The sequence below is a fragment of the Ailuropoda melanoleuca genome, chromosome 12 (genome assembly GCF_002007445.2).
Source record: "Ailuropoda melanoleuca isolate Jingjing chromosome 12, ASM200744v2, whole genome shotgun sequence".
NCBI lineage: Eukaryota > Metazoa > Chordata > Mammalia > Carnivora > Ursidae > Ailuropoda > Ailuropoda melanoleuca.
The window spans coordinates 16,993,253-17,019,932 of NC_048229.1; the positions used below are offsets into that span (position 1 = coordinate 16,993,253).

Below are 26,680 nucleotides of genomic sequence, written 5' to 3' on the forward strand. Positions count from 1 at the left end.
AAAAAAAAAAAAAGAAAACTCATACTGTAACTTAAAACCTGCAGTTAACTGATAAACCGTGGGTGGGAAATCGTTACATCCAAACAGAGCGCTGCCGGCTGCCTTACTTCTCGCATCAACACGCACGGTCCGCGGGGCACTAGCTCGCGGTGCTACCTGGAAGATGTGCACGGCTTACCTGCTCAAGCAGAGAGGTTCTACTTTGCCCCGGCCGTGACAAGCCTGTGTTCCACTACTCCTCTGGCCTTGAAAACCAGCCACTTGCTCACCCCCGGTAATGGAAGCCTCCCCCATCGCACAGAAAATAAATTCCAAGGTAAGAACCTCAATTTACCTGCATGCTTGTGGGGATGCTGAAGACTTCGCTGGCTTTGAGGGCTGTTTCCCTGCTGTAAGAAGAGGGCCGCTCCTTTCACCATGAAAAAGCTCTCACTTAAGCTGGGAAGAATAAAACCAGAGAGCACAGTCAGGCCGGAATTCAGAGAGGAAAAGGAGCAAAGACGTGCAGCAGAGGAAAAGCTTTGTGCGGACCAACGGCAGCACATACGATGCACGCGGGACGAGACGGCTTTCATGATCATTCTGCACTGCACTCTTCCCACACCTTCACTACAAGCTTGCTGCTGGAGAGTCTGCGTGATGGACTCGGGCTTCGGCCAAAGCGCCCCAGGTTGTTGGGGCTCTTGCAAGGCCGAGAGCCCCCTCTTGCAGGATTACTCTAAAAGATCTCGCTGCGGAATCTTTCTGACTCCCTGACAACGTCACGGATCTCAGAGCCTTCCCTTGATGGAACATAGAGAAGAGGAAGTTATACTTTCACTACTGGTTTGCATCTTAACAACAGCCGGTGGTTCCTGAAGGGTGACTGAACTTAGTCAAGGTTACAGTGTCACTGCTGTGGTAGAAAACCTCCAATTGACAAAAGGAATTTCTCAGGAGAAGGAACCTTTGGTTTTTTCATTATTTTAAAACAGCAATAACATTTACAGTCGACATACAACTTGAGAAGTTACCATTTAAATTTTAAACATTTCATGATTTGGCTATCCAAAAAAAATCTTTGGCTCACGCAGAAATTAAGACTATAAACTAACAGGCTGTATCACCTACTAGTTATTACCAATTATTCGAAAATACTGCTGATGCTGAAAATTACCCATAAAATGCACTAACGTTATTTAACAGTGGTTGTTTTGTTTTTTGTTTAGGGGGGCTGGACCACCTACTATCATCTTCTTTCTCTTTTTGGCTTCTTCCAAATCTTCTATACTGAGCAAACATTCACTTTTTAAAATGATTATTTTTTGATTTTCAGAATAAGGGAAGACGTACTACACGTTACAATGGAAACGCATTTTATTTCTATTAACTTCGTGAAAGATACGGTTCACAATGAAGGGAACTCTAAAAATCATTAAATCTCTCCTGAGCAAACAGCTGACATATACATGATTTGAAGGGAAAATCTCCAAGAAAAAGCAGCGCTTTTTTGTGTGTGTTTGTTTTAACAGAAAACAAATCGATTCCTGACAGAAATACGGGGACATTTTCTGTAAATATGAAAAAAGCAAGATCACCTTCTCCCCAGACGTCCGTCGTTAGTAGTTAAAAAGTTCTAAACCCTGGAATAAAAACCTCAGCTTTTACAGAGGTTTTACAACTCTAAGTCTAATATACAACTAATATACAACTCTAAGTCACTAAGGTCCTAAGAACACTCACCACATTGAACTCAGTGGCTCCTGGAATCAGAAAAATAGTGATCTTGTCTCACATGAAGTCCACAATAAAATCGGTGGCTTCTCCTGCTTGACTTCTCACGCCCAGAACAGTGACTCTGCTCAAATATCCAACGATAAGGCTGAGGGCTGCCTCTCTTATTCGGGACTTTGAGTTATTGATGGTTTTGTAGATTTCATTTACCAATACTTTACATCTGTACAGCTTTTCACTTTTCTTCATTTAGTACCCCCAATGTGCTGCCACCCCATCCTTTCCACTCTATCAGCTGTACGTTTGTGTTGCCAGTTTCAAGAGCTGAGGAACCCAGGATTATAAAGACTGAAAGAGGGGGCGCCTGGCTGTCTCAGCTGACCTGTGACTCTTGATCTCAGGGTTGTGAGTTCAAACCCCACACCTTAAAAATAAAATCTCAAAAAAAAAACCAAAAAAAAAACCAAGGGGCGCCTGGGTTGCTCAGTCGGTTAGTGTCTGACTCTTGATTTCAGCTTAGGTCATGATCTCAGGGTTATGAGATTGAACCCTATGTTGGCTCCAGTAATGGACATGGAGCCTGCTTCTGATTCTCTCCCTCTCTCCCTGCCCCCACAAAAAAAGAAAGAAAGAAATGGAAAAAAAAAAAATCCATACCGACCAGAAGCCTGAAAGCTCTGGAAACAGCCAGCCATTAATGGTGACCTTTGCCTTGGAAATCATGGGCAAAAATTCCCCTTGGTTTCCCTTACATTTCCTTCGGGGGGGAAAAAGGGGAACAATGCAAAAGAATAGGCTGGTTTTATCCCGTGACTGCTTACAAGGCCAGTTGTGTGTTCCTGTGACTGATAAAGAATCGGAGGCCCCCATCTACGTATGAAGTCAGGGGCCCATGTGGATGGGGGCCCTGGAACACTGCCTCCGCCCTCCCCTCGCAGCCACGAGGCACAAGCGTTTACGGTAAAGAGCGAGATGTAAAGCTGCGGGGAAGCCCGCAAAGTGAGACTGCCCTGAGTCTGGGGAGACAGTAAGCAGATACGGCATGAGGGTGACCGCACACTATGACTCTTGCGGCCAAGAAGCTGGAGAGCATAGGCAGTCACAGCATGTATGAAAACAAAATGCAGATACTCTCTGTGACCCTGTTTCCTGTCTTCTGCTCTGAGCTCACTCCAGGCCCTGAGCCTCAGGCACCCTCTGGGTGCCCGATGAGAATACCCTTTCCCGCAACCAGGGCTCCATGGGGTTTTCTGTGACAGGCTCCTAATACAGGGAAGCATGGTACCCCAATTTGCAAGTCCCGGGGCACCACGCTGGGGGTGTCCTTTAAGAAATCCATTTTGGGGGGACGTCCGGGTGGCTCAGTCAGTGAAGTGTCTGCCTTCAGCTCAGGTCATGATCCCGGAGTCCTGGGATCCAGCCCCACCGCGGCTCCCTGCTCAGCAGGGAGTCTGTTTCTCCCTCTTCCCCTCCACCCCCCCCCACCCTGCTCATTCTCTCTCTCTCTCAAATAAATATAATCTTTAAAACAAAAAAAAGAAAAAGGAAAAAGAATCCATTTTGGGGATGGCACACCCATTTTACTAGGTTCTTGGGGCAAGAAAATACAGACCCATAAACTACCCAACCCAGCTACAGAAAAATCAGCCTTCTTCCCCAAAATGCTTGTGTCCTAAAAAGTGTGTGACTGAAGTTCCAGAAAGGTCAGACCCTGACCAATAAAAGTGAACTGTTTTCCTCCATGGCTTTAAGAAAAACCCTGATGGGAGAGTAAAAATGAGTTCAGCCCCGGCCCTCCCTGCCTGCACCCTCACCGAGCGCTTTTATCTCCGCAGTACAAATATGCTCTCAGACACTGGTGACCGCCCGTTTCAGGAGACAACACAGCATTAAGAGTTTTCTACGAGGCAGTAAGGACAGATGAAAAACCCCAGCCCTCACAGCATAAACGGCCAGTGTCCTCCAGAAACCGATACGTGGTAGGAACAGAGAGATGGGGTGGTGATACGTACTAATTCAGGCTGGAAACCTCAGAAGAGCGGAAGCCGTGAGCTGGCTGAAACTCGGAGACGCAGAAGTCAGGGAAATAAACCACGTTCATGACAGCCGGCTTCCCATCTTTAACTGCCCCAGAGCACCCGCCTTGCACTGCCTCCGGAGAAAGACGCAAGGGAAGGAAGGGGCCAGAGTCCTTCCTTCGGCAGGAGTCCCCGTCCCTGATGATGTTCCTACCCAGAGCGTGAATGGCTCTTGTGGGACTCTTGTCTTCCCCTGATATTTGGGTTTAAAAAGGCCCTTGTCCCTGCATATCCAGATGAAAGAGGGCCATTCAGAGGGAGCAAAACAGCTGAAGTTCCTCTAATCACTTTACTCCTACGGTTTTTGTAGGCCTTAGGAACAAGCACCAGGGGGTGTATTACATCGTGGGGGAAACAGCTGGCCGCCAAGGAACAGCTCCAGAGCAATGAGGACCCCATTCTGGTTGAAATCGACAGCCTGAAGGACTCCTATTTCTGTCAAATTGCCACCCATTCACTCAGAGGTGACCTTGGACAGCTGCTGCAGTTAGCCCGTGTTGTCAAAGCATTCTGAAAATTCTTCAGTCATGCTAATCGCTGCCTGAGGAGGCGAAGGGGGCTGAGCCGGGAGAAGCCAGGTAGAGGGAGCCGCGTGTGCACACACAGGAGGAGCTCAGAGAACCGCAGGCACGGTGGGCAGGGCAGGCTGCAAAGGGAAAGCAGGCCCAGGTCCCCAAGGGCTGGGTTGGAGACCCTGAAACCCGCCCTGCAGGAGTCAGCAGGTGCTGTTTTTGGCACTTCCTGGGGCAGGTGAAGTAAATCACCCTGCAGGGCAGACTGGGATAAGCACCCAAAGAAAGGAGCCCTGCTGGCGTTCTGAAGAGGGAAGAGGGGAGCATCTAACTGACGGATTTTGGAATGCTTCCTGAAGGAGGGAGCACCGAGCAGAGACTCCTGGGGAGGCCTTGTCTGCAAGCTTCAACCTCCCCCCCCCCGCCCCCGCAAGCTTCCGAAGGATAGATTGATCCTCACAAGAGCATTAAGTGGGGGCACATACTACAATGATTCTGCAGTGGAGGAAACTACAGCTTGCCCAGGAACATAATAACAACTTTACAAGTTGGGACGAGACCCAAATCTCTCTGCCCCACGCCCATCTTCATGAGCCTGGGAGCGCCCCGCGTCCCTACCAGCCCGGAGTGAGACTCAGAGCCGTTATCCTGAAGTCACCTCTGCCCCTGCCTGCCCTGGCGGCTAAGTGCAGGGTAACTGCAGGCCGCTCTGGCTACGCTACAGCACATGTCACTGCTAGGCAGCCCCTCTTCCCAGCAGGGGAAAGCATCGCGCGGAGTTAAGGGAGCAGGCATGATTCAGGGAAACAGGACTCCAGCAGGAGAAGACTCGGCATCAGAGCTGTCCCACCAGCCCTGGGGGCAAGCAGGAGGCCTGGGGGACCACCGCCATTACGCTGCCCACAAGCTCCACGACAGTTCTGGGGCGGGACACGGCGTCTGGTCCCTGTGGACTGAATGGGAATCCGGAGGCGGAGTTCTGTGGGCAGCAGGGCCACCACACTGGTCGAGAAGCCGCCTTCAGGACAGGCTTCTTACCAACAGCACTGTCATTTACTGAGCACCTGCTGCGTGGCAGACACTGTGGCCTGGTGCGAGGCTGCTCTGTGGCGTCCAGCTCCCACAGCTCAGCAGGCCAGGCAGCGTTTTCTCCAAACAACACACGAAGCAAGCTGTCAAAGTCCTACAGCACAACGTCCAGGGACCACCTCGTTTTTAACCAACTCCCTTGGTGGCTCTGGGACACACTGGGCTTCAAGAAAATAAAATGCAGTGGTCTCGGAATCCATACTTCTGGGCTCTAATTTATGTTCCACTCTACGTTTGTTGTGATAATCACTTACAGGGTGCTGTTCATTCACTCCAACAGCCAAACACCTGCAGACGGGGGAGTTCAACGGGAAGCCAAGCCTGCCCAAGTGTCAACAAAGGTACAAACAATAATCCTCTCTAAGGAACGGGTCTCTGTTCGGGTGGTTTGGGTGTGTGCTGTTCCTTGAAACAGCAACACAATTCCTTGAAAAAAGGAAAGACGAGGTGTAGAAACACCACACGACGGAAGAATTACGCTCCCGGCCCTGATTTCCAACACTGGCTATACATCTGAACAACGCGCAGAACTTCTAGAACACAGTCGTGCCCAGGTCCAGCCTTAGACGATTCTAACTGGAAACGTCTGCAGTTAAGTGCAGGCATGCGCGTTTTAAGAAGTTCCGGAAGCGCTCCTGATGCAGCGTGAGAACCTCCCAATGTCACAGGAACAGAAGACACAGAGACAACAGGCGTCCGCCGTGGGCTTCACACAGTAGGTACATGATCAATGTTTCCCGCTGGTGAAAAAGAACACCAAAAACAGGAGAGCAGACAGATTTGGTGCAATGACGGGAGGTCATGCTAGGTCAAAAACCAAAAGAATACCCTCCTTGGATTAGCGTATAAATGCACTTGCCCGTCTTCTGCCAAACACTTTCAGAGTCCCGGCCTTTGAAAGGCAGCCCCGCCTTTGGGATGGGCTCTGCCGTGGACAGAGCATTCTGGCTAACGTCAGGCCCTTGGTCCTTACGACACTCTTCCCTGCAGGCCAACCCAGGGGTTATTATACTCATCTTACAGATGAGAAAACAGAAAGTTTAGACTAATTGGTATGACTTTAGTATTTCCGATGCTACATCGCACACAAAATCAGAGAATCGGAGCCCAAAGCAGAGGCTCTGAAAAGAATCCCAAACTGACGGGACTGGCTGAAACACTGAACTATTTCTATGTGGAGATCAACCCTCGACTCCCTCGGCTCTGCACAGGTATGGCTGAGGGCACTGTGATTTGTCTAGCAGGTGTGATGACAATTCTAGGGGAAAAAAAGGAATGAATGTAAAGTTGAAGTTGTCACCACAGAAAAGGTGGGTGCCAGTGAGGGCTCCTGACAGGAGTTTCTGTTAAGTGTGTTTCGATGAACAAATACTTGCTGTGCGTGGTCAGTGCTAAGTGCCGGGAATGCAGAAATAAACCAGACGCGGCTCATGCCTTGGAGCGACGCTACATTCCAGGGGGTCAGACGGATGCCAACGTAACTGCGGTGGGACAGAGCAGGTTCCAACCAGAGGGACCTACAGGGTGCTACAGATGCACGCACGTATGCACGCGTGCATAGACACAGGAGGGGCGCCCAGCACAGCTTGGGGATCCGAGATCTCCCTGGAAGAAACGACACCAGGCTGGGCCTCAGAGGACCCGTGAACACAGAAGAGGGGAGTGGGAGCAGGAGAGCAGGAAGATTATGTTAGACATACCCCATGACAAACACAGGAAGACCTGGTCTCTGCTGTAAAAGGCCCCACTGTGAATTCCTAAATGCCTATTCTGGTTTACAAGTCAGTGCCTTGTAAGTTTGGTTAGCTTAAGTTGGTTTCTCAGAACTTGATCATCCCCTGGTGTGCTAATAAATTCAAGTTTCAGAACATGCAAAGGTAAGAACCAAACCTTGGGCCTCCAGCTGAGCCATCAACCTGTCAATATAAGTTCTCAGCACCCGGATGCTTAGTACATCGATGGCTCTCAATGGGAGCTGTTTTAAATAAATACATGTTAATGATACCTTCTGCCTGAACAGTGCCCTACAGTTTTTGGAGAGCTTGCCCTTCCATTTTTTCACTTAATTCTTACAATTTCATGCTTCTGATGAAGGGGTCAAGACAGAGAAGAGGAATGACCTATCTGTGGTCACGTGTCTACTGAGCGGCAGAACTGCGCTGAGAAGCTCCATGTTCAGCGCCCTCGCGGCAGGATGCCTGGGTCAGAGGGCACGATGGCCTGCCCGCCCCGTGGCTCTGGAAGCAGCAGGCAAAGCCGGATGGATACGGATCTGCCTCAAAACCCCTACTGGAGATGGTCTGGATGGATTCAGACCCCATTCCTGGCAAAATGAAGTTTGTGAAGACGGAGAGATCAAAGACTTATTATTTGCTCTCCCTTGGGTCCTTCCCTCACTTTGAACTCATGGTCAAGAGTCGTCAAGAACCCAGAGTTGTGCCAAGGCCCTGTTCCTTTTCACTCTGTGCTTCACAGTGCAGCTCGGCGGGGCCTCGTCCCAAACACCATTCTTCAGAGCATGAGAAAACAAGTAACTCACCTGATACACCTCCCAGCAAGAGCTCCCCAATGGCTCCCTACACACAGAATGCTGAGGAGAGGGAAATTCCAGCTCTGCAGGGCATTCGACTTAGGGAACGGGGTCACAGGCAAGAAATGCTGGCAGGGCTCAGTACAAATGTCTCTGCTGCTGGGGCATGTATTGTTTGGCTAGAAGGCGTAGGCTTTTCTCAGAGAGAAGGAATGTCCAGAAGTATTTCAGACAGTAAGAGACATTCTCTGAAGCCAGCTACACAGCTCTCCTTCATATCAACGGGTAGGAGCGAGCAGCTCCTACCAGGAATATGCCAGCAAGTTCGCAGCAGCAGGATTTTCCCCCACCCCACCGAAGAAAGATTGCAAATGATGTGCCGGGAGTTGGCTCTCCAAACCTTTGGATGGTTCTTTCATGCATCCCCCTCCCGCCCGCAAGAGCCTCAGGCCCCCCGCCTGTGGAAGCTCAAGCTAGTGTATCTTCCTCTGTGCATCTGGGATACCAGGATCTAAGCCCCCTGAGGAGGGCAGAAGACACAAAGGCTGCATTGTACTGGAAATGCAGTGGCAGCAAAGACAACGTAGCCAGCCAGAAATAACAGGCACACGGAGGAAATGTTTTTGAAACAACACAAAAATTCCAAGGACAGATGATCTCAACCGTCCCAACCGTCCCAGGTCCTTTGCCCTTTCTTTTTGGTATGCAGCCCCATCCCACATTCATTGGCCGCTGAGTCCTAACCTTTCCCGAGTTCCCTTCCTCCCCAGTTCCTCAGTCACTGCTCCAGTTTCTGGCCCTCCTCATGCCCGCGAGCCACGCCACATCTCCCGAGCCACGCCACATCTCCCGGGCCCCGCTGCGTGCCTGGCTCTATGCTGGGTACTCAGAACATTCCGGCAAGAGAGTGGACATGCTCTCTATCTGCACTGTCCCAGAGGGGAACCACTAGCCACAGGCACCTACCGAACACTGACAGTGTGGTAAGTGTGACCAATCAACTGAATGTGTCATTTTATTAATTCTAATTAAATTCTAGTTGAATGAGCCACATGTGGCTAGCAGCTATGGTGGAGGGTGGCTCAGCCTCCAAGAGCTGTCTACAGAGAACCAGGGCCGGGACCTCTGGCCTCCAATCCACCGCACAGATCCTAACCACAGCTCTTGTTACGCCCTTCCCAGCTCCAGAACTTTCAACAATGGCACATTTTCTGTAGAGTCCAACCTGCTTCTGCTAGCTGTCTATAGTAGCTACAATTAGCCATGCTGCTGACCTCAATTTCATTCATCTGACACTCTCTGACCTCAAGGAGCTCATAAAACAATCAGAAAAAGTGATTTATGATAAAAACCTTCCGCGTATGACCTTGTACCCGATTCCTCCCCATACTCCACGTAGTCTCTGCTTTCTCTCTGTGCAGTCGTCCTCATCGACTCCTCTACCCTGGACTCGGTTCACTGCCTTCCCTCTCTCATCTGCCTCCCCGCCTTGTGCCCACCTGCCAGTGCTCCCACCTCCTCCGGGAAGCCCTCCCTTGCCGCCCCAGCTGCCTAGCCATGGGTTTTCCCTTTCAACATCTCAAAGCACCTTCTCTCCTCTTGCAGGTTAAGGAAGCTGAGGCTTAGAGGTTAAGTCACTTGCCTGAGGTCAGACACTTAGGACGTGATGGGAACCTAAGGCCCCTGGTTCCCAAACTGTGTTCACAGACATATTTACTACTAACTAATGGTGAAGTTATCCTCACGCCAGCGTATCTAAACTTCGCAGTGGGACTCGAGGGCCAGAACACATGTCATTTTCTAAAGCTCCTTCTTCACCTGGGATACAGGAGACTCTAACTAAATACTCACCAAAGAACTCAGCGAGCTGGCCTCCTCTTCAGTTTCAAAGCACTGCATGACTAACTCACCTTAGTAATCTCTAAGCAGCTCGAGCATGGGGGGCTCACCACCCGCAGGACACACTGGACACGGAAGACTCACCACATAAAGGCCGTAAGTGGACATCAGTCACCTGGCAGTCAGGCCCTCTTGGCAACCCAGGGCACTGAACAACACAACAAGTTTTCCACGTCACCTTGAGTGTTTTGACAGCTAGACCTATGACTTCTCCATCTCTGGATCCCCGAGGGCCCACTCAATGACTGGAATGCTAATACCGAACACCCTTGTTGAGTGTCAGGCTAAGCAATCTATACACATTAACTAACCTAATTCTCAGGGTCTATCTTGGAGGGAAACTGAGGCTCAGAGAGGCTGAGCTGCTTGCCTGTGTTCACAGGGCCAAGAAGTGGAAGAGCCAGGACAGGGAACCAGGAGGAGGACTCCGACACACAGGACCTCTGCTGAACAGACACCTCAGGAAAACAGCATCAAAAATGCTGAACGTACATCTCAAGAAAACAGCATCTTCTCTGACAATTCAGGCCCAGACCATCTGGCGGAGGGGCGCCTGGGTGGCTCAGTCGTTAAGCGTCTGCCTTCTGCTTAGGGCGTGATCCCCACGTTCTGGGACTGAGCCCCACATCGGGCTCCTCCACTGCGAGCCTGCTTCTTCCTCTCCCACTCCCCCTGCTTGTGTTCCCTCTCTCGCTGCCTCTCTCTGTCAAAATAAATAAATTAAAATCTTTAAAAAAAAAAAACAACAAAACCATCTGGCAGACAGAACCAGGCAGGCATCTGAGCTGGGCAGGGGTGCGGTGAGCAGGGCTGGAAAGGCATCTATGCAGACGAGAAGTGACTGCAGAGATGGGAGGCTGGTGACAGCCAGGGAGACTGATCAAATGAGCAAATGTTTTAGGGACAATTTGGAGCCGGGTTTCTGATGGTCGGGCGGGGGGGTCACAAATACAGAGAGAGAGAAAACTAGAATGAACTCTGAGATGTTGGATCTGAGAGGAAGGTATCAGTCTGAACTCATGGTTCCCAAAATTATTTAAATAGAGAACTAGAAATGCAGGTGCGTGTGCACGCGTGCACACACACACACACACACACACGCACACATATTCCCTGATTCTGCCCTNAAGTGACTGCAGAGATGGGAGGCTGGTGACAGCCAGGGAGACTGATCAAATGAGCAAATGTTTTAGGGACAATTTGGAGCCGGGTTTCTGATGGTCGGGCGGGGGGGTCACAAATACAGAGAGAGAGAAAACTAGAATGAACTCTGAGATGTTGGATCTGAGAGGAAGGTATCAGTCTGAACTCATGGTTCCCAAAATTATTTAAATAGAGAACTAGAAATGCAGGTGCGTGTGCACGCGTGCACACACACACACACACACACACGCACACATATTCCCTGATTCTGCCCTCTGAGAGGGCCTGAGGAGGGCAACACCCCCATAGTGATAAGCACACCTTGTAAATTCTATTCTCCACTAAACGGAAGCAGGGCCCCTTGGACAAATGACCGATTCCAGATATGTGGTAGAGAAAGTACAAGATAAGGCCTGGGACATCTGGTATCAGAAAGCAAGGCAGTGCTGAAGGATGGCAGGGACAGGTCAAGGGTCACAGAAGCCAGCTTGAACATGACCCCAGTGGCCAAGTCGGGGACTCTGAAGTCAATAATACGACCAGTGGATTATAAACCGTGGAATAAAACAGAGAAACATAAGTCCATATAGATATAAATAAACAGACAAGTTGACAGAGGATGGGATTAACATGATTTCCAAGTATCGCCCCCAAGAAATACTTCTTAATGATAAAGGGGAAAAGAAGAACCACAGAGTAAAGGAGCCACGCAAAACTCACCTGGGTGCCCAAAGTGAGCATCACCAGAAATGGGACAAACCGAAATCGAGTGCCCCCTGGCGGGACTCGAGGCTAAGTGCACAGCATGGCTCCTGGGCTATTCCTGCTAGAGACCCCACCCAGATCTAAGCTCCAGGGAACACCACGCGAACCTAAACCCAGGGACAGTCTACAAAATGACAGGCCTGTCCCCTGCACAAGTGTCCCATTCATAAAAGTCAAAGAAAGACGGAGGACATGTGCTAGAATGAAGGAGACTCAGGCAGGACACCTACAAGCCACATGCAATCCCGAACTGGACCCTTACATTACCGAGGAGGTTACTGAGTCAAAGGGCCAACCCTGATTGGGCTCTGAGGGTGGTCATGTGTCAGGGTCAAGGGTCAAAGGTCTGCTCTGTAGAAGGCCATTACCTGTATGCAAAGGGCTACAGGCACCAGGCTGGCAACTTTACTCTCAAATGGTTCAGAAAAAAAGTTCTTTGTGTAGAACTTTCCTGTAAGTTTTATATTGTCTCAAAAATCTAAAAAACTATTTGGAAAATTTCCACTTAATTGGATTTTGGGGAAATAGTACTTGTAATTTTTCTTTATTGGCAGGTGATAAAAGCTTTTAAGACTACTTTATGGGTCATTGCCACGGGCATACTTCACGGCCTTCCTCTTCCATGTTTTGGGAGACTTTTATACCCTCACCCATGGAGATCTCCACCTGCCTTAGGACCCTTATCCTTCTCTGCATTTTCCAAGATGGAGGCAGCCTTGCTTCGTGAGTGAGGCAGCAGAGAATGATGGGAAACGCTGCTCTCCCAGTTCCTCCTGGTCTTTGTGTATCCAGAGTTTGGGGGCCTCATGCACACACAGCCCTGACCCATGGAAAACCTAATTTTAGCATCTTCCTGCTAGAGACCACACTTCTGAAACAGCGGGAGGCCAACCTGCCCATGCGAGCCTCCCATTGTGAAGGGCGCATGAAGTCAGGACGCTACAGGCCCACAGGATGTGACTCAGCATCCTGTTTTCAATGTTTGGGGCGGCCAGCAGCTTTGGCACCAAGTCCTGCAGCTGACCTCACCTCTCCAGACCACAAATACCCAGGTTAATTGGTGGGACGGGCCTGTAACATCAGCTCCCTCTGTGGGCCTCAGGGCTAAACCTTAGACAACCTGCTTATCCGCCCACCACACTGGGCTGACTTAGGAACACCCACAGGTGGCCATCAGGAAGGGTTCTTCGGAGGAACAAACCTGGTGGTATTTTAAGGAATATCATGAACCAAGCAACTGATCTTGTTTCTCTCTTTGCTTTGACTACTAGGATGCTCAAAGTCAGATCTGTAGCCATGCTCCGGCAATTGTACCAATGTTACGCTGTGCATTCCATGTACAAATCTCCTGGCTTCATCTTATTTTCCCCTACTTTCCCGCTTTTCTCGTTAATTTTACATTATATTGTTTTCTCTGAGTTTTCATAAGGTGTTTCAAATCCCCTTTGGACAAAGCTATGGTAGACACAGCATACCCACATTGTCTGCGGTGGGTCAAGACTCTTTTTTTATTTAACAATGGATCCCCAGCATTCGTCAAAGAACCCGATATATATGCACTAAATATATATGGCTGAATTGATAAATAAAGCAAATAGCTCAAAAACTGCCTCCATTACCATGACCATTACATGCCTCACAGGAGACACTTCTCCTTCCCCACCCCACATGGTGGGGTTGGCACAGGGGTGCCCAGGGCCCAGAGACCAGGCCCCTTAGGGAGCCCTCTTGCTGCGTGGGTCAGTGGCCTCAACCCCAGACCTAAGGAGCCACTCCAAACCTCCACCTGCTACAGACCAGGCATGGAACAGACAGACCTGGACAGGTGGGAAATGACAAGTGATATCCAGGGTGGCGCCTCCTGGCTTTCTACAAACTACATCCCTCCCTGGTGGGAATTTCGACTGCGCCCAGATTTGGGGAAACACACCTGGAGAACTCTTGCCAAGCCACGTGCCAAGACCCGACTGGGAGTTACTTCTGTCGGTGCAGGGTGGCCCCCCAGCAGTGAGAGCATCAGATGTTTCCTAACACGGAATAACCACCGCTTTCTTTGTAACAAAGTCTTTTTAAAAATAACTTCAAAAGTAGCCATTAAAAAAAAAATCTGTAAAAATAAAGGCCTACAAGACATGATGCTTCCCCAATAAAGGCCTGGTACAAGGTTCAGTAGAACTTGGGAGGGAAACAGGTCACACGTTGGCTGTTTCTCCTCTCGAATTCCACAGGGTTGATCTTTCGGTATTTTGTGGCGAAACTTGGAATCTATGGAGGGGAAGAAGGTCAGGAAGGGCAGCTGGAGGGGCTAGTAGTCACTACCATCAATGAAAATAACAGCTAAAAAAAAAACCCAACTGAGCAAACACCCCATGTGTCCAGCACTATGAGCAAGGACTCTGTGCCCATGCAGTAAAAGATTCTCCCTAAGCCTCCCGAGGGTCCCCAGAGGGAGAAGGACTCTTCCTCGGTTTCGAGGAGGGCAGGTGGCTGGCCCCAGGTCGCAGTCATGCAGGCAGCTGGGTGGCAGGGCCCATACCCTGACCTGGAGGCCAGGCCCAGGCCCATGTGGGACCTCTGTAATTTACATGGCAGCCTGCCATCTCCCAGACTCCGGGGGCACAGTGGGGCGGGCCACCTCCCACGTGTCACAGTACTGACTCCGCCCCAAAGTGGGACTCACGATACGCCCCCAACCCCCCCCCCAATCAGTCGCATGCCTTGAAAATGGCTACTCCGCACTCCGCTTAATCCTATTTTGATTAATCCTATTTTCTCATTGCAGCCTTACTTGAAGCCGAAGACTTGTTTTGGACCTTCTCCTAGCCTTAGGAGTTTTCTAATAAGCAATCCCAATCCAGAGCCCTGACCACAGCACAAGGTACGCCAAAGGAAAGTTCCGAAGGTGGGAGTCCATCCTTTCCAGCCTGCTCCCGAGAACGAAGGGGAGCTGGCCCAGGGCTCTGCAGAGGAGTGTGTGGGCCCAAAGGGTCCACATCCTCTCAGAGGCTGCGCTAGTGTTCTCCACGTCAGGGTCAGACCATAACCCTGACCTGGCTAGACTCCCCACAAATGTATGACCCTGACCTCAGTGCTGGAATGAAGGAAAAAGTCTGGGCAGTCTGTCACAAATCTACAGCGAACGGTGACAAGAACAGTGCAACAGAGGACAAGACGGGTGGGTCTGAGGACTCTCAATCTTGGATCTCGGGGCCATAATATAATCTCTCTTCACTTTACAAAGGAGTAGGTGGAGGCCCAGAGATGTCTAGTGACCTGCCTAAGGTTGCACAGCAGATGACATGTCTCAGGACAGAACCTAGCTTTTCTGACTTCCTCTCACAGCTTTGTTCCACTTACCATAGGGTGACTGGCAGGACCAACGTCAACCACGAAGGAAGAGCTGGCTCGAGCATTGCTGGTGTACGCACGGGCTCCCCTGGCGCACTCGGTGCCTGGGAAGAAGACCAGGGCCCTGTGGCATTCTTTTGAAGTCTAAGTACTGGTATTTCGAAAGCTTAATGAAACCTACTAGACTCTGAGCAAAATTCATTTCAAGTTAACCTTAATAAGAAGTTTAATTAAGTTCCAACAGAATCAAATTAACTCTTTTCCTCTGTCCTCATCTGTCCCCACTCCAGAAGGAGTTTTTCTAACAACCACCAAGAATTTAACCTGCCCTGAAGGCAAATTCTGATTTGAAAATCAAATGTCCCAACACACCAGGAGTAACACCTGAGTTAAACTGAACGGAACAGCAGGACAGCACAACAGCCCCAGAATTTTAAAAGTCTGTGTACCCCAATGTGGAAAACTGGGGGTCAGTGACAAGCTACTGCCTATAAAGCCAGGGGGACAGGAAAGGATGAGCTGAACACAAAACTCCATGTCTCCTGTGAAGGCCTGGACGGAGCAGAAAGGAGGGGACATGGACTTCTGAGTCACAGTGACCTGCACTCAAACCCTGGCCCTGGCCTCCCACTGGCCTTTTCCAACTGCAGTTTCCAAAGTTGGGGCTGGCAGCACCCCCAGAGGCTTGTGACAACGACGCAACCTGTGAGCAAGGTTCCAAACCCAGTTCCTGCACCTGCAGTAAGCAGGAGCTCCGCCCGGTGCCTGCCCGGGAAGGGGGACACATCACAGATCTTGCTCTCGGTGGGGCTCGCCGGTGCAGGGGGGTCCGGCGACCTGCTAAAGCACACAGCTCACGGCGGGTCCCCTAGGCTCCAAGCAGGAAGAATGGCTGCACGGCGGCGGTTCTTCCGGGGGGACTCCTTCCTCTGTGCCTCCTGGCGAGAGCCCCAAACCATCGGCAAGAGGGCTGGTAGAGGTGGCTCTTGGGTCTGGGGGGTGAGGACAGGTTTCGAAGGCAGAGAGACTGGGAGCCTGAGGGTCTTGCCTCCATCACTTTATGCTACAGAAGGTCAGGCCAGCGGCTCACTCTTCGAATCCACAGGATGGGAATCAGAATGGCGCCCTCCTCACAGGAGGTCTGCGTAAGTTAAATGAAGTAACGCACGCTCGGCGACTCACAGGGCCGAGCGTGTTTGGAGGCTCCCTTCCACATCCTCCGTCCCTGCTTCCCTTTTTCTTCCTCGCACTTACTCACATGCTATTAACGTTCTTGTTTATCTTCCTTACTGCCTTGTCTTCCCCGACGGAATGTCGGCCGTGAGGGCAGAGGTCTGTCGTGTGCACTGCTAGATTCCCAGCTTCTACAAGAGTGGCTGGCACAGAGTAGGTGCCCCGGAAATATCTGTTGAATGAATGGCTCATAAGCAGACAGGTTAGGACAGAGGGGTGCCGCAACTGCTCTAACCGTCTGTGTTGCCCAACTGTCATCCAAGAGCACCTCGAGTTCCTCCACGTGAAAAAGAACACAGTAAAGTCACTCTATGACACCTTGGTGGCCCATCCAGTGTGTGCCAGGCGCTGCAAGGGTTGAGGCCAGGAAGGCCCTGTCCTGTAGCTCAAGGCCCCGGGCGCAGGAGGGCCTCAAGCTTGGTTAGCTCTGCTATCACCATCTTGAAATTCTTAACCATTTTTTAACAAAGGCCTCCACGATTTTCATTCTGTACTGGGCTCTACAAATTAAGCAGTCGGCTCTGCTAGTGGGGGAACATTTATGTACGTAAGTAAATACACAACAAAGCAAGTCCCAAGGAAATACGAAGGAGAGAAAAGCGCACGTGGGAAGGAAAAGGAAGAGCCACGAATCACAACAGAAGCTGGCCCCTGAAGGAGGTACAGGCAGAGGGTGTTTGTTTAGTGTTTACGACAGTGAAGACGTTCACGGAGTCATGACATTTGATTCTGACAACAACCCCACACACTGTGTAAGGTCTGGCCCACGGCCTAGGTGAGGTGACAGATGACAGAGGTGAGAGCCAAACCCAGGCCTGTCCCCTAAGGCCAAAGCTCATGGAGGGAGATCCAAGGATCAATGCAGGTGGTATTTCAGAGGACAAAACAGTCAAAGTGGGGGGTGAATCCAAGAGATGCCAAGCCTGAAAGTAAGAACAAGTGTATGGGCCCTGAGCAGAAAGAACGTGGAATTCACTGGCGTGACGGTCAAAGCCCGCGGGCTCGCTGGTGCTCCTGACCTCTTCCCTTGAGGACCCTGACAACATCCCTCAGTTGGCATCACCTTTACATAATGTACCCACAGGCTGAGACCAGTGGGCAGAATTCTGAGAAGGCCCAACATCCCAGCCCCTGTTGCCGGTGGCCTGGGTGAGCCTCTATCCTGAATGTGGTGGGACCAGGTAACGGAGTGGGACAGTTGCTCCCTTCAGGTGACAACTGTATGGAAAAGGTGACGGGATGGTCACTCCTGGGATGGCATTCCATTACAAGATTCTATAGCCATAGATCCTCGTGTCGGCCTTGAAGAAGCAAGCTACCATGACCTCCACAGCTGGAAGAAAAGGAATTCTGCCAAGAACCACGTAAGCCTGGACGAGGACCTGACGCTCAGATGCGACCCCGGCCCTGGCCGACACCTTGAGACCCCAAGCAGAGGACTCAGCAAGACCATGTCCAGATTCCTGACCCAGGCAACTGTGAGGCAATGACAGGGCATTGTTTTGGATGGCCCAGTTTGGGCTAACTTGTTACACAGCAACTGCTAATGCATACAGTGAGCTGCTGCAGAACTGGGATGCAGGGGTGCTTGAGGCCCCTCGGCAGGACTTCACCGGACGGACTATCCACAGGGACAAGAAAGGCCAGGCTGACCATTGAGAAGGGCAGAGAGGAAACCCACGGGTAGACGGGCAAAAAAGACTGAATGGAGATGGGGAAGTGAGGACATGGGGAACAAGGCCATGCCCACCCCCAGCCCACCCTGCTGCTGTGGGGGAAGGAGGGAAGGCACAACCACACTCCAGATGGTTATCAGGACACTGGGGGCCTCTGGAGAATTCCAGGTCACGATCCAAAGGGGAAGGGAGCATGGAGAGGTGCAGGGAGGTCATAGTTTACCACGGACAGCACACGAAACAGAAGACAAAGTCCTGCTCTCCTGGCCCCAATATCTGCCTGAGTAGGCAAGAAAAAAAATTAGAAGAACTCTAATGAGCATTTTCATACGCTTGACTTGGAAACTCTGGATGGAAACAACAACAAAAAAACATTCACTCCTGATCCACCCTCTGGAAACAACACAACCAGATTCTCTCCCCGGGGCCCCGCCTGGCACACAAGCGCTTATGTCTCATGCCAGACTGAGGCAGCTCCCAGGATGGCGAGGGAGCCAGGAGCTGCTGCCAGCAAAGCCATCTGCTCACCAATTCCCACAGTCTGAGAGGCACAGCTTCCAGAAGGGGATTGCTGGAGGCCGGCGGCAGTCTGCACACACGGAGGGCAGGGGAGAGGACACAGAGATCTAGATCTCCGTTGCTCTCATCAGCCAGCTGCGTTCTGGGCAGGAGGTGATCAGCTCCTGCGAGGTTTCCCGGAAGGCCTTTCGAGAAACCATCTGAATCCCAACACTGACTCTGCAGAGTGTGCTTTCCTATTTGCATCTTACAGGGATGCAGCCAGGATAAGGCCAGGGCTGCTCCAGGTCACGGAGCATCCACGGTGGTGGCCCTCCCTGGGGCCCAGCATGACAGAGTGGACACTGCACCCACAGGAAGTCCTGGGCTGTGAACTGACACTAATACGCACATCTTATGGGGACCAAACGTCATGATGGTTCTTCCAGCCTGTCATGAGCCTGGCTCCGTGCAAGGCGCCCCACCCCAGCTACTCCACGACCCTGAAAGGTCGTAGCTGTATCTGTTTGACAGATGGAACAAAAGAGACCCAGGAAGTGCAGTAAGGCACAGAGGCAAAAGAGCTCAGCCGCTAGGGTACGAGCCAGATTCTGAACCTAGGTCTGCCTGGCTCCAAACCCCAGGCTGTCTCCTCCGCACCTCGCTCTTTCTCATACGGGTGTGCAATATACCGCAGGGCCAGAACAAAGTTAACATATTTCAACTGTCGAAACATCCTGCACAGGCAGGGAACTAAGGCCCTGTCCCCTAAGGGAGATACCACCAACGGTGAGGGATGAGACAAAAGCACGTGCACCAGCCACGAAGGGCAGGTGTGGTACCTGGCCCACAGAGAGGAACTAAGAGTGACCCGCCAAAGAGAGGGACATCACAAAAGTGTCTGGGGGCGGGACTGAGCAGGCCCAACAGGAAACGGAACTGGCTTTAAGACAGGGCTCGGCCAGGGAGTGGGACTGAAACACAGCACGTGCGAGAGCAGGGGGGCAGGAAGGGACAGCAATGGAGGGGGAAGGTGGAGAGCAGGCAAGACTGGATGAGAGCAAGAGGCACAGGGGTGCTCAAGACCGTGTCCATCTGATGATGGGGACAAAAACCTGAGCGGGAGGGAGGAGTGGATGGGATGATGGCCTGACACAAGATGGAGAGTGATAAGGACCTGAACAGTGGTGCCAACAGGGGAAAGCGGGGAAGAGGAGCAGCGGAGACCCAGAAGACCCCCCCATGTGATTCGGCCATTTCCTGTCCATGGCTAAGTCAAAGAGAACTCCCGAAAGATGAAAGCTTCCATGGGGGGTAGACAGAGGGGACTATTCTGCTAGCCCAGAGAAATCCTCTCTCCCCCAGGCAAGCAAACACCACGGACTAGTCCACTATCTCTTCTTCTAGAAGCCTAGACAGCTAAGGCTTGAAAATGCACATCAACACATGGGTGAATGCGTTGCCGTCAAAGCTTAAACCAGAACACCAGAATTTCTCCTGTGTGGCTACGAGGGTTGGAAAGCAGGATGGTGTCGTCTGCCTAAACATAGGGAGTGAACATCAAGGTTGGGGGAAGAGGGACTGAGAAGGGAACCCAAGAGGACAAGCTCAGAGCCCAGGTCCCCAGCTCCAGGCCAGGGTCTCCCAGTGCTCACAGGGGCATGGGGAAGGGGGGAGGCCTGCTGGGGGCAGTGACGAGGGATTCCCGTGGTCAGCACACATCGAGGGGGCACCACCCCAGGTCAGCGGGACTCCTTGGTCCTGGTCCCAGCACCAGTCTCCAGAATGGCAGGGGTGCCATGGCAAACTCAGGTGTTGGAAGCAACAGAGGCCTCGCTTCCAATTTAGTACCTGCCACGTGCAACCTTGGGGCTCAGGTTCCTCCCCTGTAAACTGGGAAAAACCCCCTCCTAGTGCGGTCGAGAAGAATAAATATGGCAATACACAGAGCTGACTTCCCTTCCCTTTGTGAGGTCCTCTCCAGCTCCCAACTGTGCAGACAAAGGGCCTTTTACTGGTAGCCATGGTACTCACATTTTCACATCACTGCTATCTGTGAGCTATTAATTGAAATAATTCCAAACGCTATGCTGTCAGGTAATTGAGGGAAATTTGGGGGAAAAAAAAGTTTTTTACCCCAAAGACAATCTAAGTGAGGGCACAAGCCCTGCAAGGGGAGGGCGCAGGGATGGAAGAAACTCCCACTGCAGGGCAGCACTGGAGGGAGGCTAGGGGCAGGAAACGCACCTGCAGACGCAGCCGCTCTCGTGGCCTCCACGGCGATCAGCAAACCCTTCTTCCAGCACTTCCTCCCCCAAAGAGCCTCCAAAGAGCAGACTTTAACCGCTTCCCCTTGTTGCCTCCACCCAGGGAGCCAAGCATAGAAAAGTCTGCTCTACAACACGGCCCATGACTGCCCCCACTTGGGAGTCCGGCTGATTCCAGCCTTCGAGCCCTGACCCAGACCCCGAGCAACCCAACACCCCAGGTGATAGGGTAAATCTGTCACTGTCCCCAAAGGGAACATTAAAATGAGGACCCAGCTACTGAAATAAGACCGCTCTGATTTTTGCAGGCTATTATTTCCTTGCGCGTTATCATCTTTAGAAATAACGTATGCCACAATGAAAGTATCTTCCCTCCTTTCACTGAAAGACACAGAACCTTCAAAGACACGTGAGTTTAACCAGGAGAGCATTCTGCTCTCGGTAATGAATGGTGGACCCCAGTTTCTGAACGCACATTCCCTTTCCCAGCTGGTGTTCCTCTTCCTCACGAGATGAAACAGATTTTTCCCCCCAAAGAACAATATCCTTGAAACTCTATTGACTTTTTTAGACTCTAAGAGTCTGAGTTTAAGACCGGTGCCTTAGTGTGCAGTACGTTATATAATAAGAATATGTTATATAACGGAGTGCAAAATCTTCTGTAAACAAAACACCCAAAAGAAGGCCTTTATTTTTGGCAAAGAAAAATAAAAATGCCTTTGGGGTCTACTAGTGAATATAGCAGCCAAGGACTACAGCCTGAGGAATTTTTTTTAACAGAGCGTACCAAAAAGATTTCTCACAAGCACACGAAAAAAACCCCACCTTGAATTAAACTCAGGGGGTAGGAGGTCTGTTTCAAATCAGCAACGTGCTTACCTCCGAAGGAACACCTCCAACCAAAAGCCGGATGGAAAAGTGAGAGCGTATGACAAAGAGTATTTTTTTTTAAAACGGTAAAATCTGGAAGGAAGTATCTAAAGATGTTCAAAGTGGTAAAGCAAGGAGGGTGGTGGAGTTCTGGCACCAATTCTCCTTCTTTTCGACATGTTATACAACGTTATGAAAGCTCTTTATGGTTAAACACACTCACAAATGGGAAAGCACCACCTCTGTTCATGCTCGTGGTATAATTTCTACAGCCCTCGCGGAACGCGCTGGTGTATTCTCTTCCGAGGGTTCCCCCTTCTGGAAAGGAACAAGAGTATTTCAACCTGCGGGGAAGAAACGACTGAGGAACAAAACAGTCCACTTACCTGAGGTTTACCTTTCGCTCTTCATCGCTGCCAGCCTCCAACTGCAGAGAGAGAGAGAGAGAATGTCACACCAGAGACGCCACTAGCAACGAGCCTCAGACACAAGTGTCACGTTTTCTGCTCCGATGTCTGAAAAAGATACAGATGTCCAGGAAACCTAGCTGCGTCCACATGGTCGCACCCTTTCCTCAGCAACCCCGCTCCGCTGTCCCTCTGAGAAATTTCCATGGAGGGATTTTTCAGGCTTCCCAGCATTTATCCACATTCCTTCCGCAGTGTCGTGCACTGATTCCTGCTGACTCAACTCCTACCTAGCACTGGTCCTCATCACGCTCTTCTCAACTTTCCAGGGTTGTTCTGGATCTCACCCTGTTTTTTGTTTTTTTTTTAAAGATTTTATTTATTTATTTGACAGCCAGCGAGAGAGGGAACACAAGCAGGGGGAGTGGGAGAGGAAGAAGCAGGCTCATAGCAGAGGAGCCTGATGTGGGGCTCGATCCCAGAATGCCGGGATCACGCCCTGAGCCGAAGGCAGACGCTTAACGACTGAGCCACCCAGGTGCCCCCACCCTGTTTTTTAAGGGGAGCGGCGGGGGGGGCGTGACGTTTTAAGAGGAATCTATTTCCTCCTTCAAGCCAGGCAATAGCTGAGCGAGCAATACCATTTTCAGCCCCGGCACACGGGTTTAAAGAAAAAGAAGGAAAGGAAAGAAAAACCACTCCAGGCAAGTCTTTCAAGATGGAAGGGGGCCAGGAGTAGCCTGTCTGTCTGGGTCTCAAAAGCTCTTGGTGGTTCTCAAAAAGGCTTAAATGTTTAATATAAAACTTTCTAGGGTATTGGTTTATTTATATGAGGGAAAGAAACGGACATTTAATATTTTCTAAAAGTTTAAAGGCCAAGAGGATTAGAATCTAAAAGTAACTGGGACTTATGCCCGATTGCAATTTTTCTTTTTTCTTTTTTTTTGCATCCAATGAGGAAACTGAAATAAGAACGCCTCCCCATCCCCAAACAACTCTGCACTGCTGAGACCTGGCATGTTTTGTACGTTCCACAGAGGAGCCCATTGAAGAGGAAAGAGAAACCTGGAAAGCAGTGATCCCTGGGAGAGATGCAGAGCTGAACGAGGACAGAGACCAGGCAGGAGCCAGCGGTGATGGGAAATGGGTACAGAGCTCACGTGGGAAGGGTTCTGAAGAGCAAGGGACACAGAGCAGAGGGGGGCAGTTTCAACAAAGAAGGGGGTACACTGGAGAGTGCTGGGGCCCCTAAACGTTACGAAGATACTCTGTGTGCAGTATCGTGCAGAGGCGGGCACTGGTGGCCGGTCAGTGAAGCTTTCTCACGCCCCCTACCCCACGGCAAAGGAGAAATGGAACACATCAGGCGAGGCTGCGTGGACCACAGGGCTGTGAGCTTCCGTCCCAGAGCAAAGCATAAACAACGCCCACAACCACACACACTCGGAAGAGAATGTTGGGTCTAACCCAGTGGTCCTCACATGGGGATGCTTCTTCTCAATGGGAGGACACTGGGCAACGTCTGGGGCCTTTTCTGAGCGGCTGCTACTGGCATCTAGCGCGTGGAAGACCGAGTGAGGCTAAAGACACCATAGCACATAAGATAACCCCGCACGACAGCGAATGTTCTGGCCCCAACGTTAGCAGTGCCAAGGCTAAGAAACCCTGATCCAACCCCAACCCACCACCCCAGCCCCACACACACACACCCAAAAAGACACTGGAGATCTGCCCATAAAAATGAGTCACCTTGAACATTTGTCAAAAATAACAATGTTCCAATCCATTCCTGAAAGTTATTGATTTATCTGCTGTGGGGCTTTCTGCTTGTTCTCACAAAGGAATGAGATAAGATTAACAGTAAAGTGACATAAATGAGATAATTAAAGTGGGGGGGGGGGAAATTAGGAGAAGAGAGCTGCTTTGCTGGCCAGGCCGATTTCCCTCTGTTCCCACGCCGAACGGCCTGAGTCAGGAAACATTTCGAATGCATTTCAAGGAGTGAGGAAGTGATTTAGGGGTACCGAACTCAAAGACATTTAATTCCTGGTCATTCTCTGGGATTCCCGGGTATGAAATGGAGGCGACGTGCGGTCAGTTATTCCAGGGAAGAACACACGTAGGAGGGAAGCCAGCCCTTTTGCATGAGCTGAGGCCCGAGGAAGGTCAGATCAGAGGCACAGCCAGCCTGGACCCACGTCTCCTGAGTTCACATGCACGTGTGCTCTCTGTGCACTGTCTTGCTTCTTCCTGCCTCAGCCCATCTGGAAGAAAGCCTCGCCTTCCAGGGAACATCCCAACCTCGGCTAGTTCACTGGGCAATTAATGCTGCTGATCTACTAAGGGAAAACAAAAGGGAGCTGAGGGGGGCCTGGGTGGCTCAGTTGGTGAAGCATCTGCCTTCGGCTTGGGTCATGATCCCAGCGTCCTGGGATCGAGCCCCATGTCAGGCTCTCTGCTCAGTGGGGAATCTGCCTCTCCTGCTCCCCTGGCTTGTGCTCGCTCTCTCAAATAAATAAAATCTTTGGGGGAAAAAAGGTGGCTGAGTTTTATTCTCATGTTTAAGAGGTCACTGGCACTTGGTAAAAGCAATGCTCCATATAATAATCTGAACTGTGTCTCGAAGAGATGACCCAATGTCCAACAACATGTGATACATCCATATGATAGGATACTATCTGGCCATAAAAAGGAATGAAGTATTGATCTGTGCTACGACATGCGTGAACCTTGCAGACATCATGCTAAGTGACAGAAGCCAGACACAAAGGTCACATATTGTAGGATTCTGCTCATATGAAATGTCCAAAATGGGCAAATCTATGGGGACATCAAGTAGATCAGTGGGAACCTAGAGTTTGGTGAGAGCAGGGTGGGGGTGCAGAGAGGGGGGCTGCAGATGGTGGTTAAGGGGTGTGCAGTTTCTTTTTCGGAGTAATGAAGATTTCTGGCCCCAGATCGTGGGGACGGTTGTGCAACCTTGTGAATATACCAAAAGCCGCTGAATCATACACTGTGAAATGGCGAATGGATGATATGTGGATTATATCTCAGCTAAAAGATAACATAAAATTTAAAAAATGTGTCTTGGACAGGAACAGATCAGGTGTAAGCTACACAGGGATTGTGGGGTTTAGAATCCAACACCGAGGCTGAGGGTCCCTCTATAGAAGCCCTTACTGAAGTTGAATCCTTCCATCACTTCATGGTTGAGAAAGGAGTATGAGACGAAGTGCATGGAAGCACTCTGCACAGGGCAAGACGGCGATGGAGGAGAACAGATGTCCATGTGGGCAGGAAAAAAGCCACTGCAGCCTCAAGTCTCAGCTTCAGGCAACTGGCCACCAGTGTTCTTTTCCCCGCACTCGACTTGCAGAGGAAGGACTATGAGAATCCTGTCTGCAGACAAGGCAACTCATTAATAGCTTCTCCAGGAGAGGAGGGGGCTCTGGGGGGGGTTCACCCCTTACAGCCACTCTGAAAATGTTCCCAGCTGCTCCTAGCAAAACAAGACCGAAGAGCTCCGAGGCCTGCAGGACAAACAGGGCTGTTACACCAAAACCAGTTCCTCTTCTCTCACACAAACCTTTCCGTGTTATCAGTCAACTTCCCCCACAGAGCAGGGGCTAGACTGGGGCTTGGATGCTGCCCGGGCCACTTCCTGGGCCTGCAGGGCCTCTCCTCCAGCCTTCTCTCCCTTCTCTAAACAGTTCCCAATCTCCTCCTCCAGCTGCTCTGTCTTCAGGCCAACTCTCAGTCTTGCCACGGATAGGAGTTGAGAGCAGAGGCCATAAACGGTTCTCCAAGAGAAGGTGGGAGAGTGGCGGACAATAGGGTCAGCCCTGCAGCTGCCTGAGGCCCCAGGCGAGTGCAGCCCAGGCCAACTGCAGACTCAAGAGGACCCATTCCCCAGTCTACCCCAGAGCAAGAAGGACCGGCCCACACAGGCCTGATCTCACGCAAACACACAGAAACCCACAGGATGCGGCGATGCGATCTCAGCCCCCACAATGCACCCGTGCAACCACAGAAACCCCAGAATCGGCCCCAGCCACACAGCCAGATAAACACAAACATGCAGTCTCGAAAGATATTACAAAAAGGAAAAATCCAGACTCGCACAAAGACAAGACACCCAGTCACAGAGCGCCCTGCGCTCACCCAGTCGCTGTCACACAGTGACACGGTCACCCGACAGGACAGCCACTCACACCATGAGGCAGCCCTCCAGGGGCATGCAGTCTGGGAAACAATCTCAAACATTCACAGGGGCACCCCCGGGGGGCCTCTGTCACAGCATCAGTCAGGCACCGTTCCCAGCAGACAGGCCACAGTCACGCACAGACTCACGTACACAGCCAGGCACACAGGGAAGGGGCCGAGATCAGCCACAGGGCCACAGATCTCGGAACCAGCACCTCCCACAGTCACCAGTTAGAGGAGTCCCAGTGGCACATCCAGTCTCCCACACTGTCACCCCCAGCCGGGGATCAGTCACAAAGCTCACGCACAGCCACCCCCAGACAGAGGTCACACCCGCAATATAGCCTCGCTGAAAGTCACCCCCAGAGGTCACAGCTGCACACACCGTCACCCCCGGACGGCGTGACACTCTCGGTCTCCCGCACAGTAACCCCAGGCCGGCTGCCCCG

At 51.1% G+C, this 26,680-nt stretch overlaps 1 protein-coding gene across 12 annotated transcripts in view; it reads right to left on the reverse strand.

The window, feature by feature from the left end:
- Positions 1–22,395, reverse strand: part of SSH1 (slingshot protein phosphatase 1) — a 54,970-nt gene extending 32,575 nt beyond the window's left edge. For 2 of the 12 annotated variants that reach the window (XM_034638712.1, XM_034638711.1), the window contains exons 1-2: positions 3,726–4,670; positions 335–438 (exon numbers count right to left, since the gene is read on the reverse strand). In XM_034638712.1, coding sequence (XP_034494603.1) covers positions 335–438; positions 3,726–3,814 — 193 coding nt within the window. In that variant the 5' untranslated portion in view covers positions 3,815–4,670. Of the gene's footprint in view, positions 1–334; positions 439–547; positions 783–3,725; positions 4,676–15,086; positions 16,483–21,844; positions 21,972–22,007 lie in introns of those variants that run through there. The other 10 variants (XM_034638714.1, XM_034638717.1, XM_034638718.1 and 7 more) reach the window with 10 other exon arrangements.
- Positions 22,396–26,680: the final 4,285 nt, after the last annotated feature.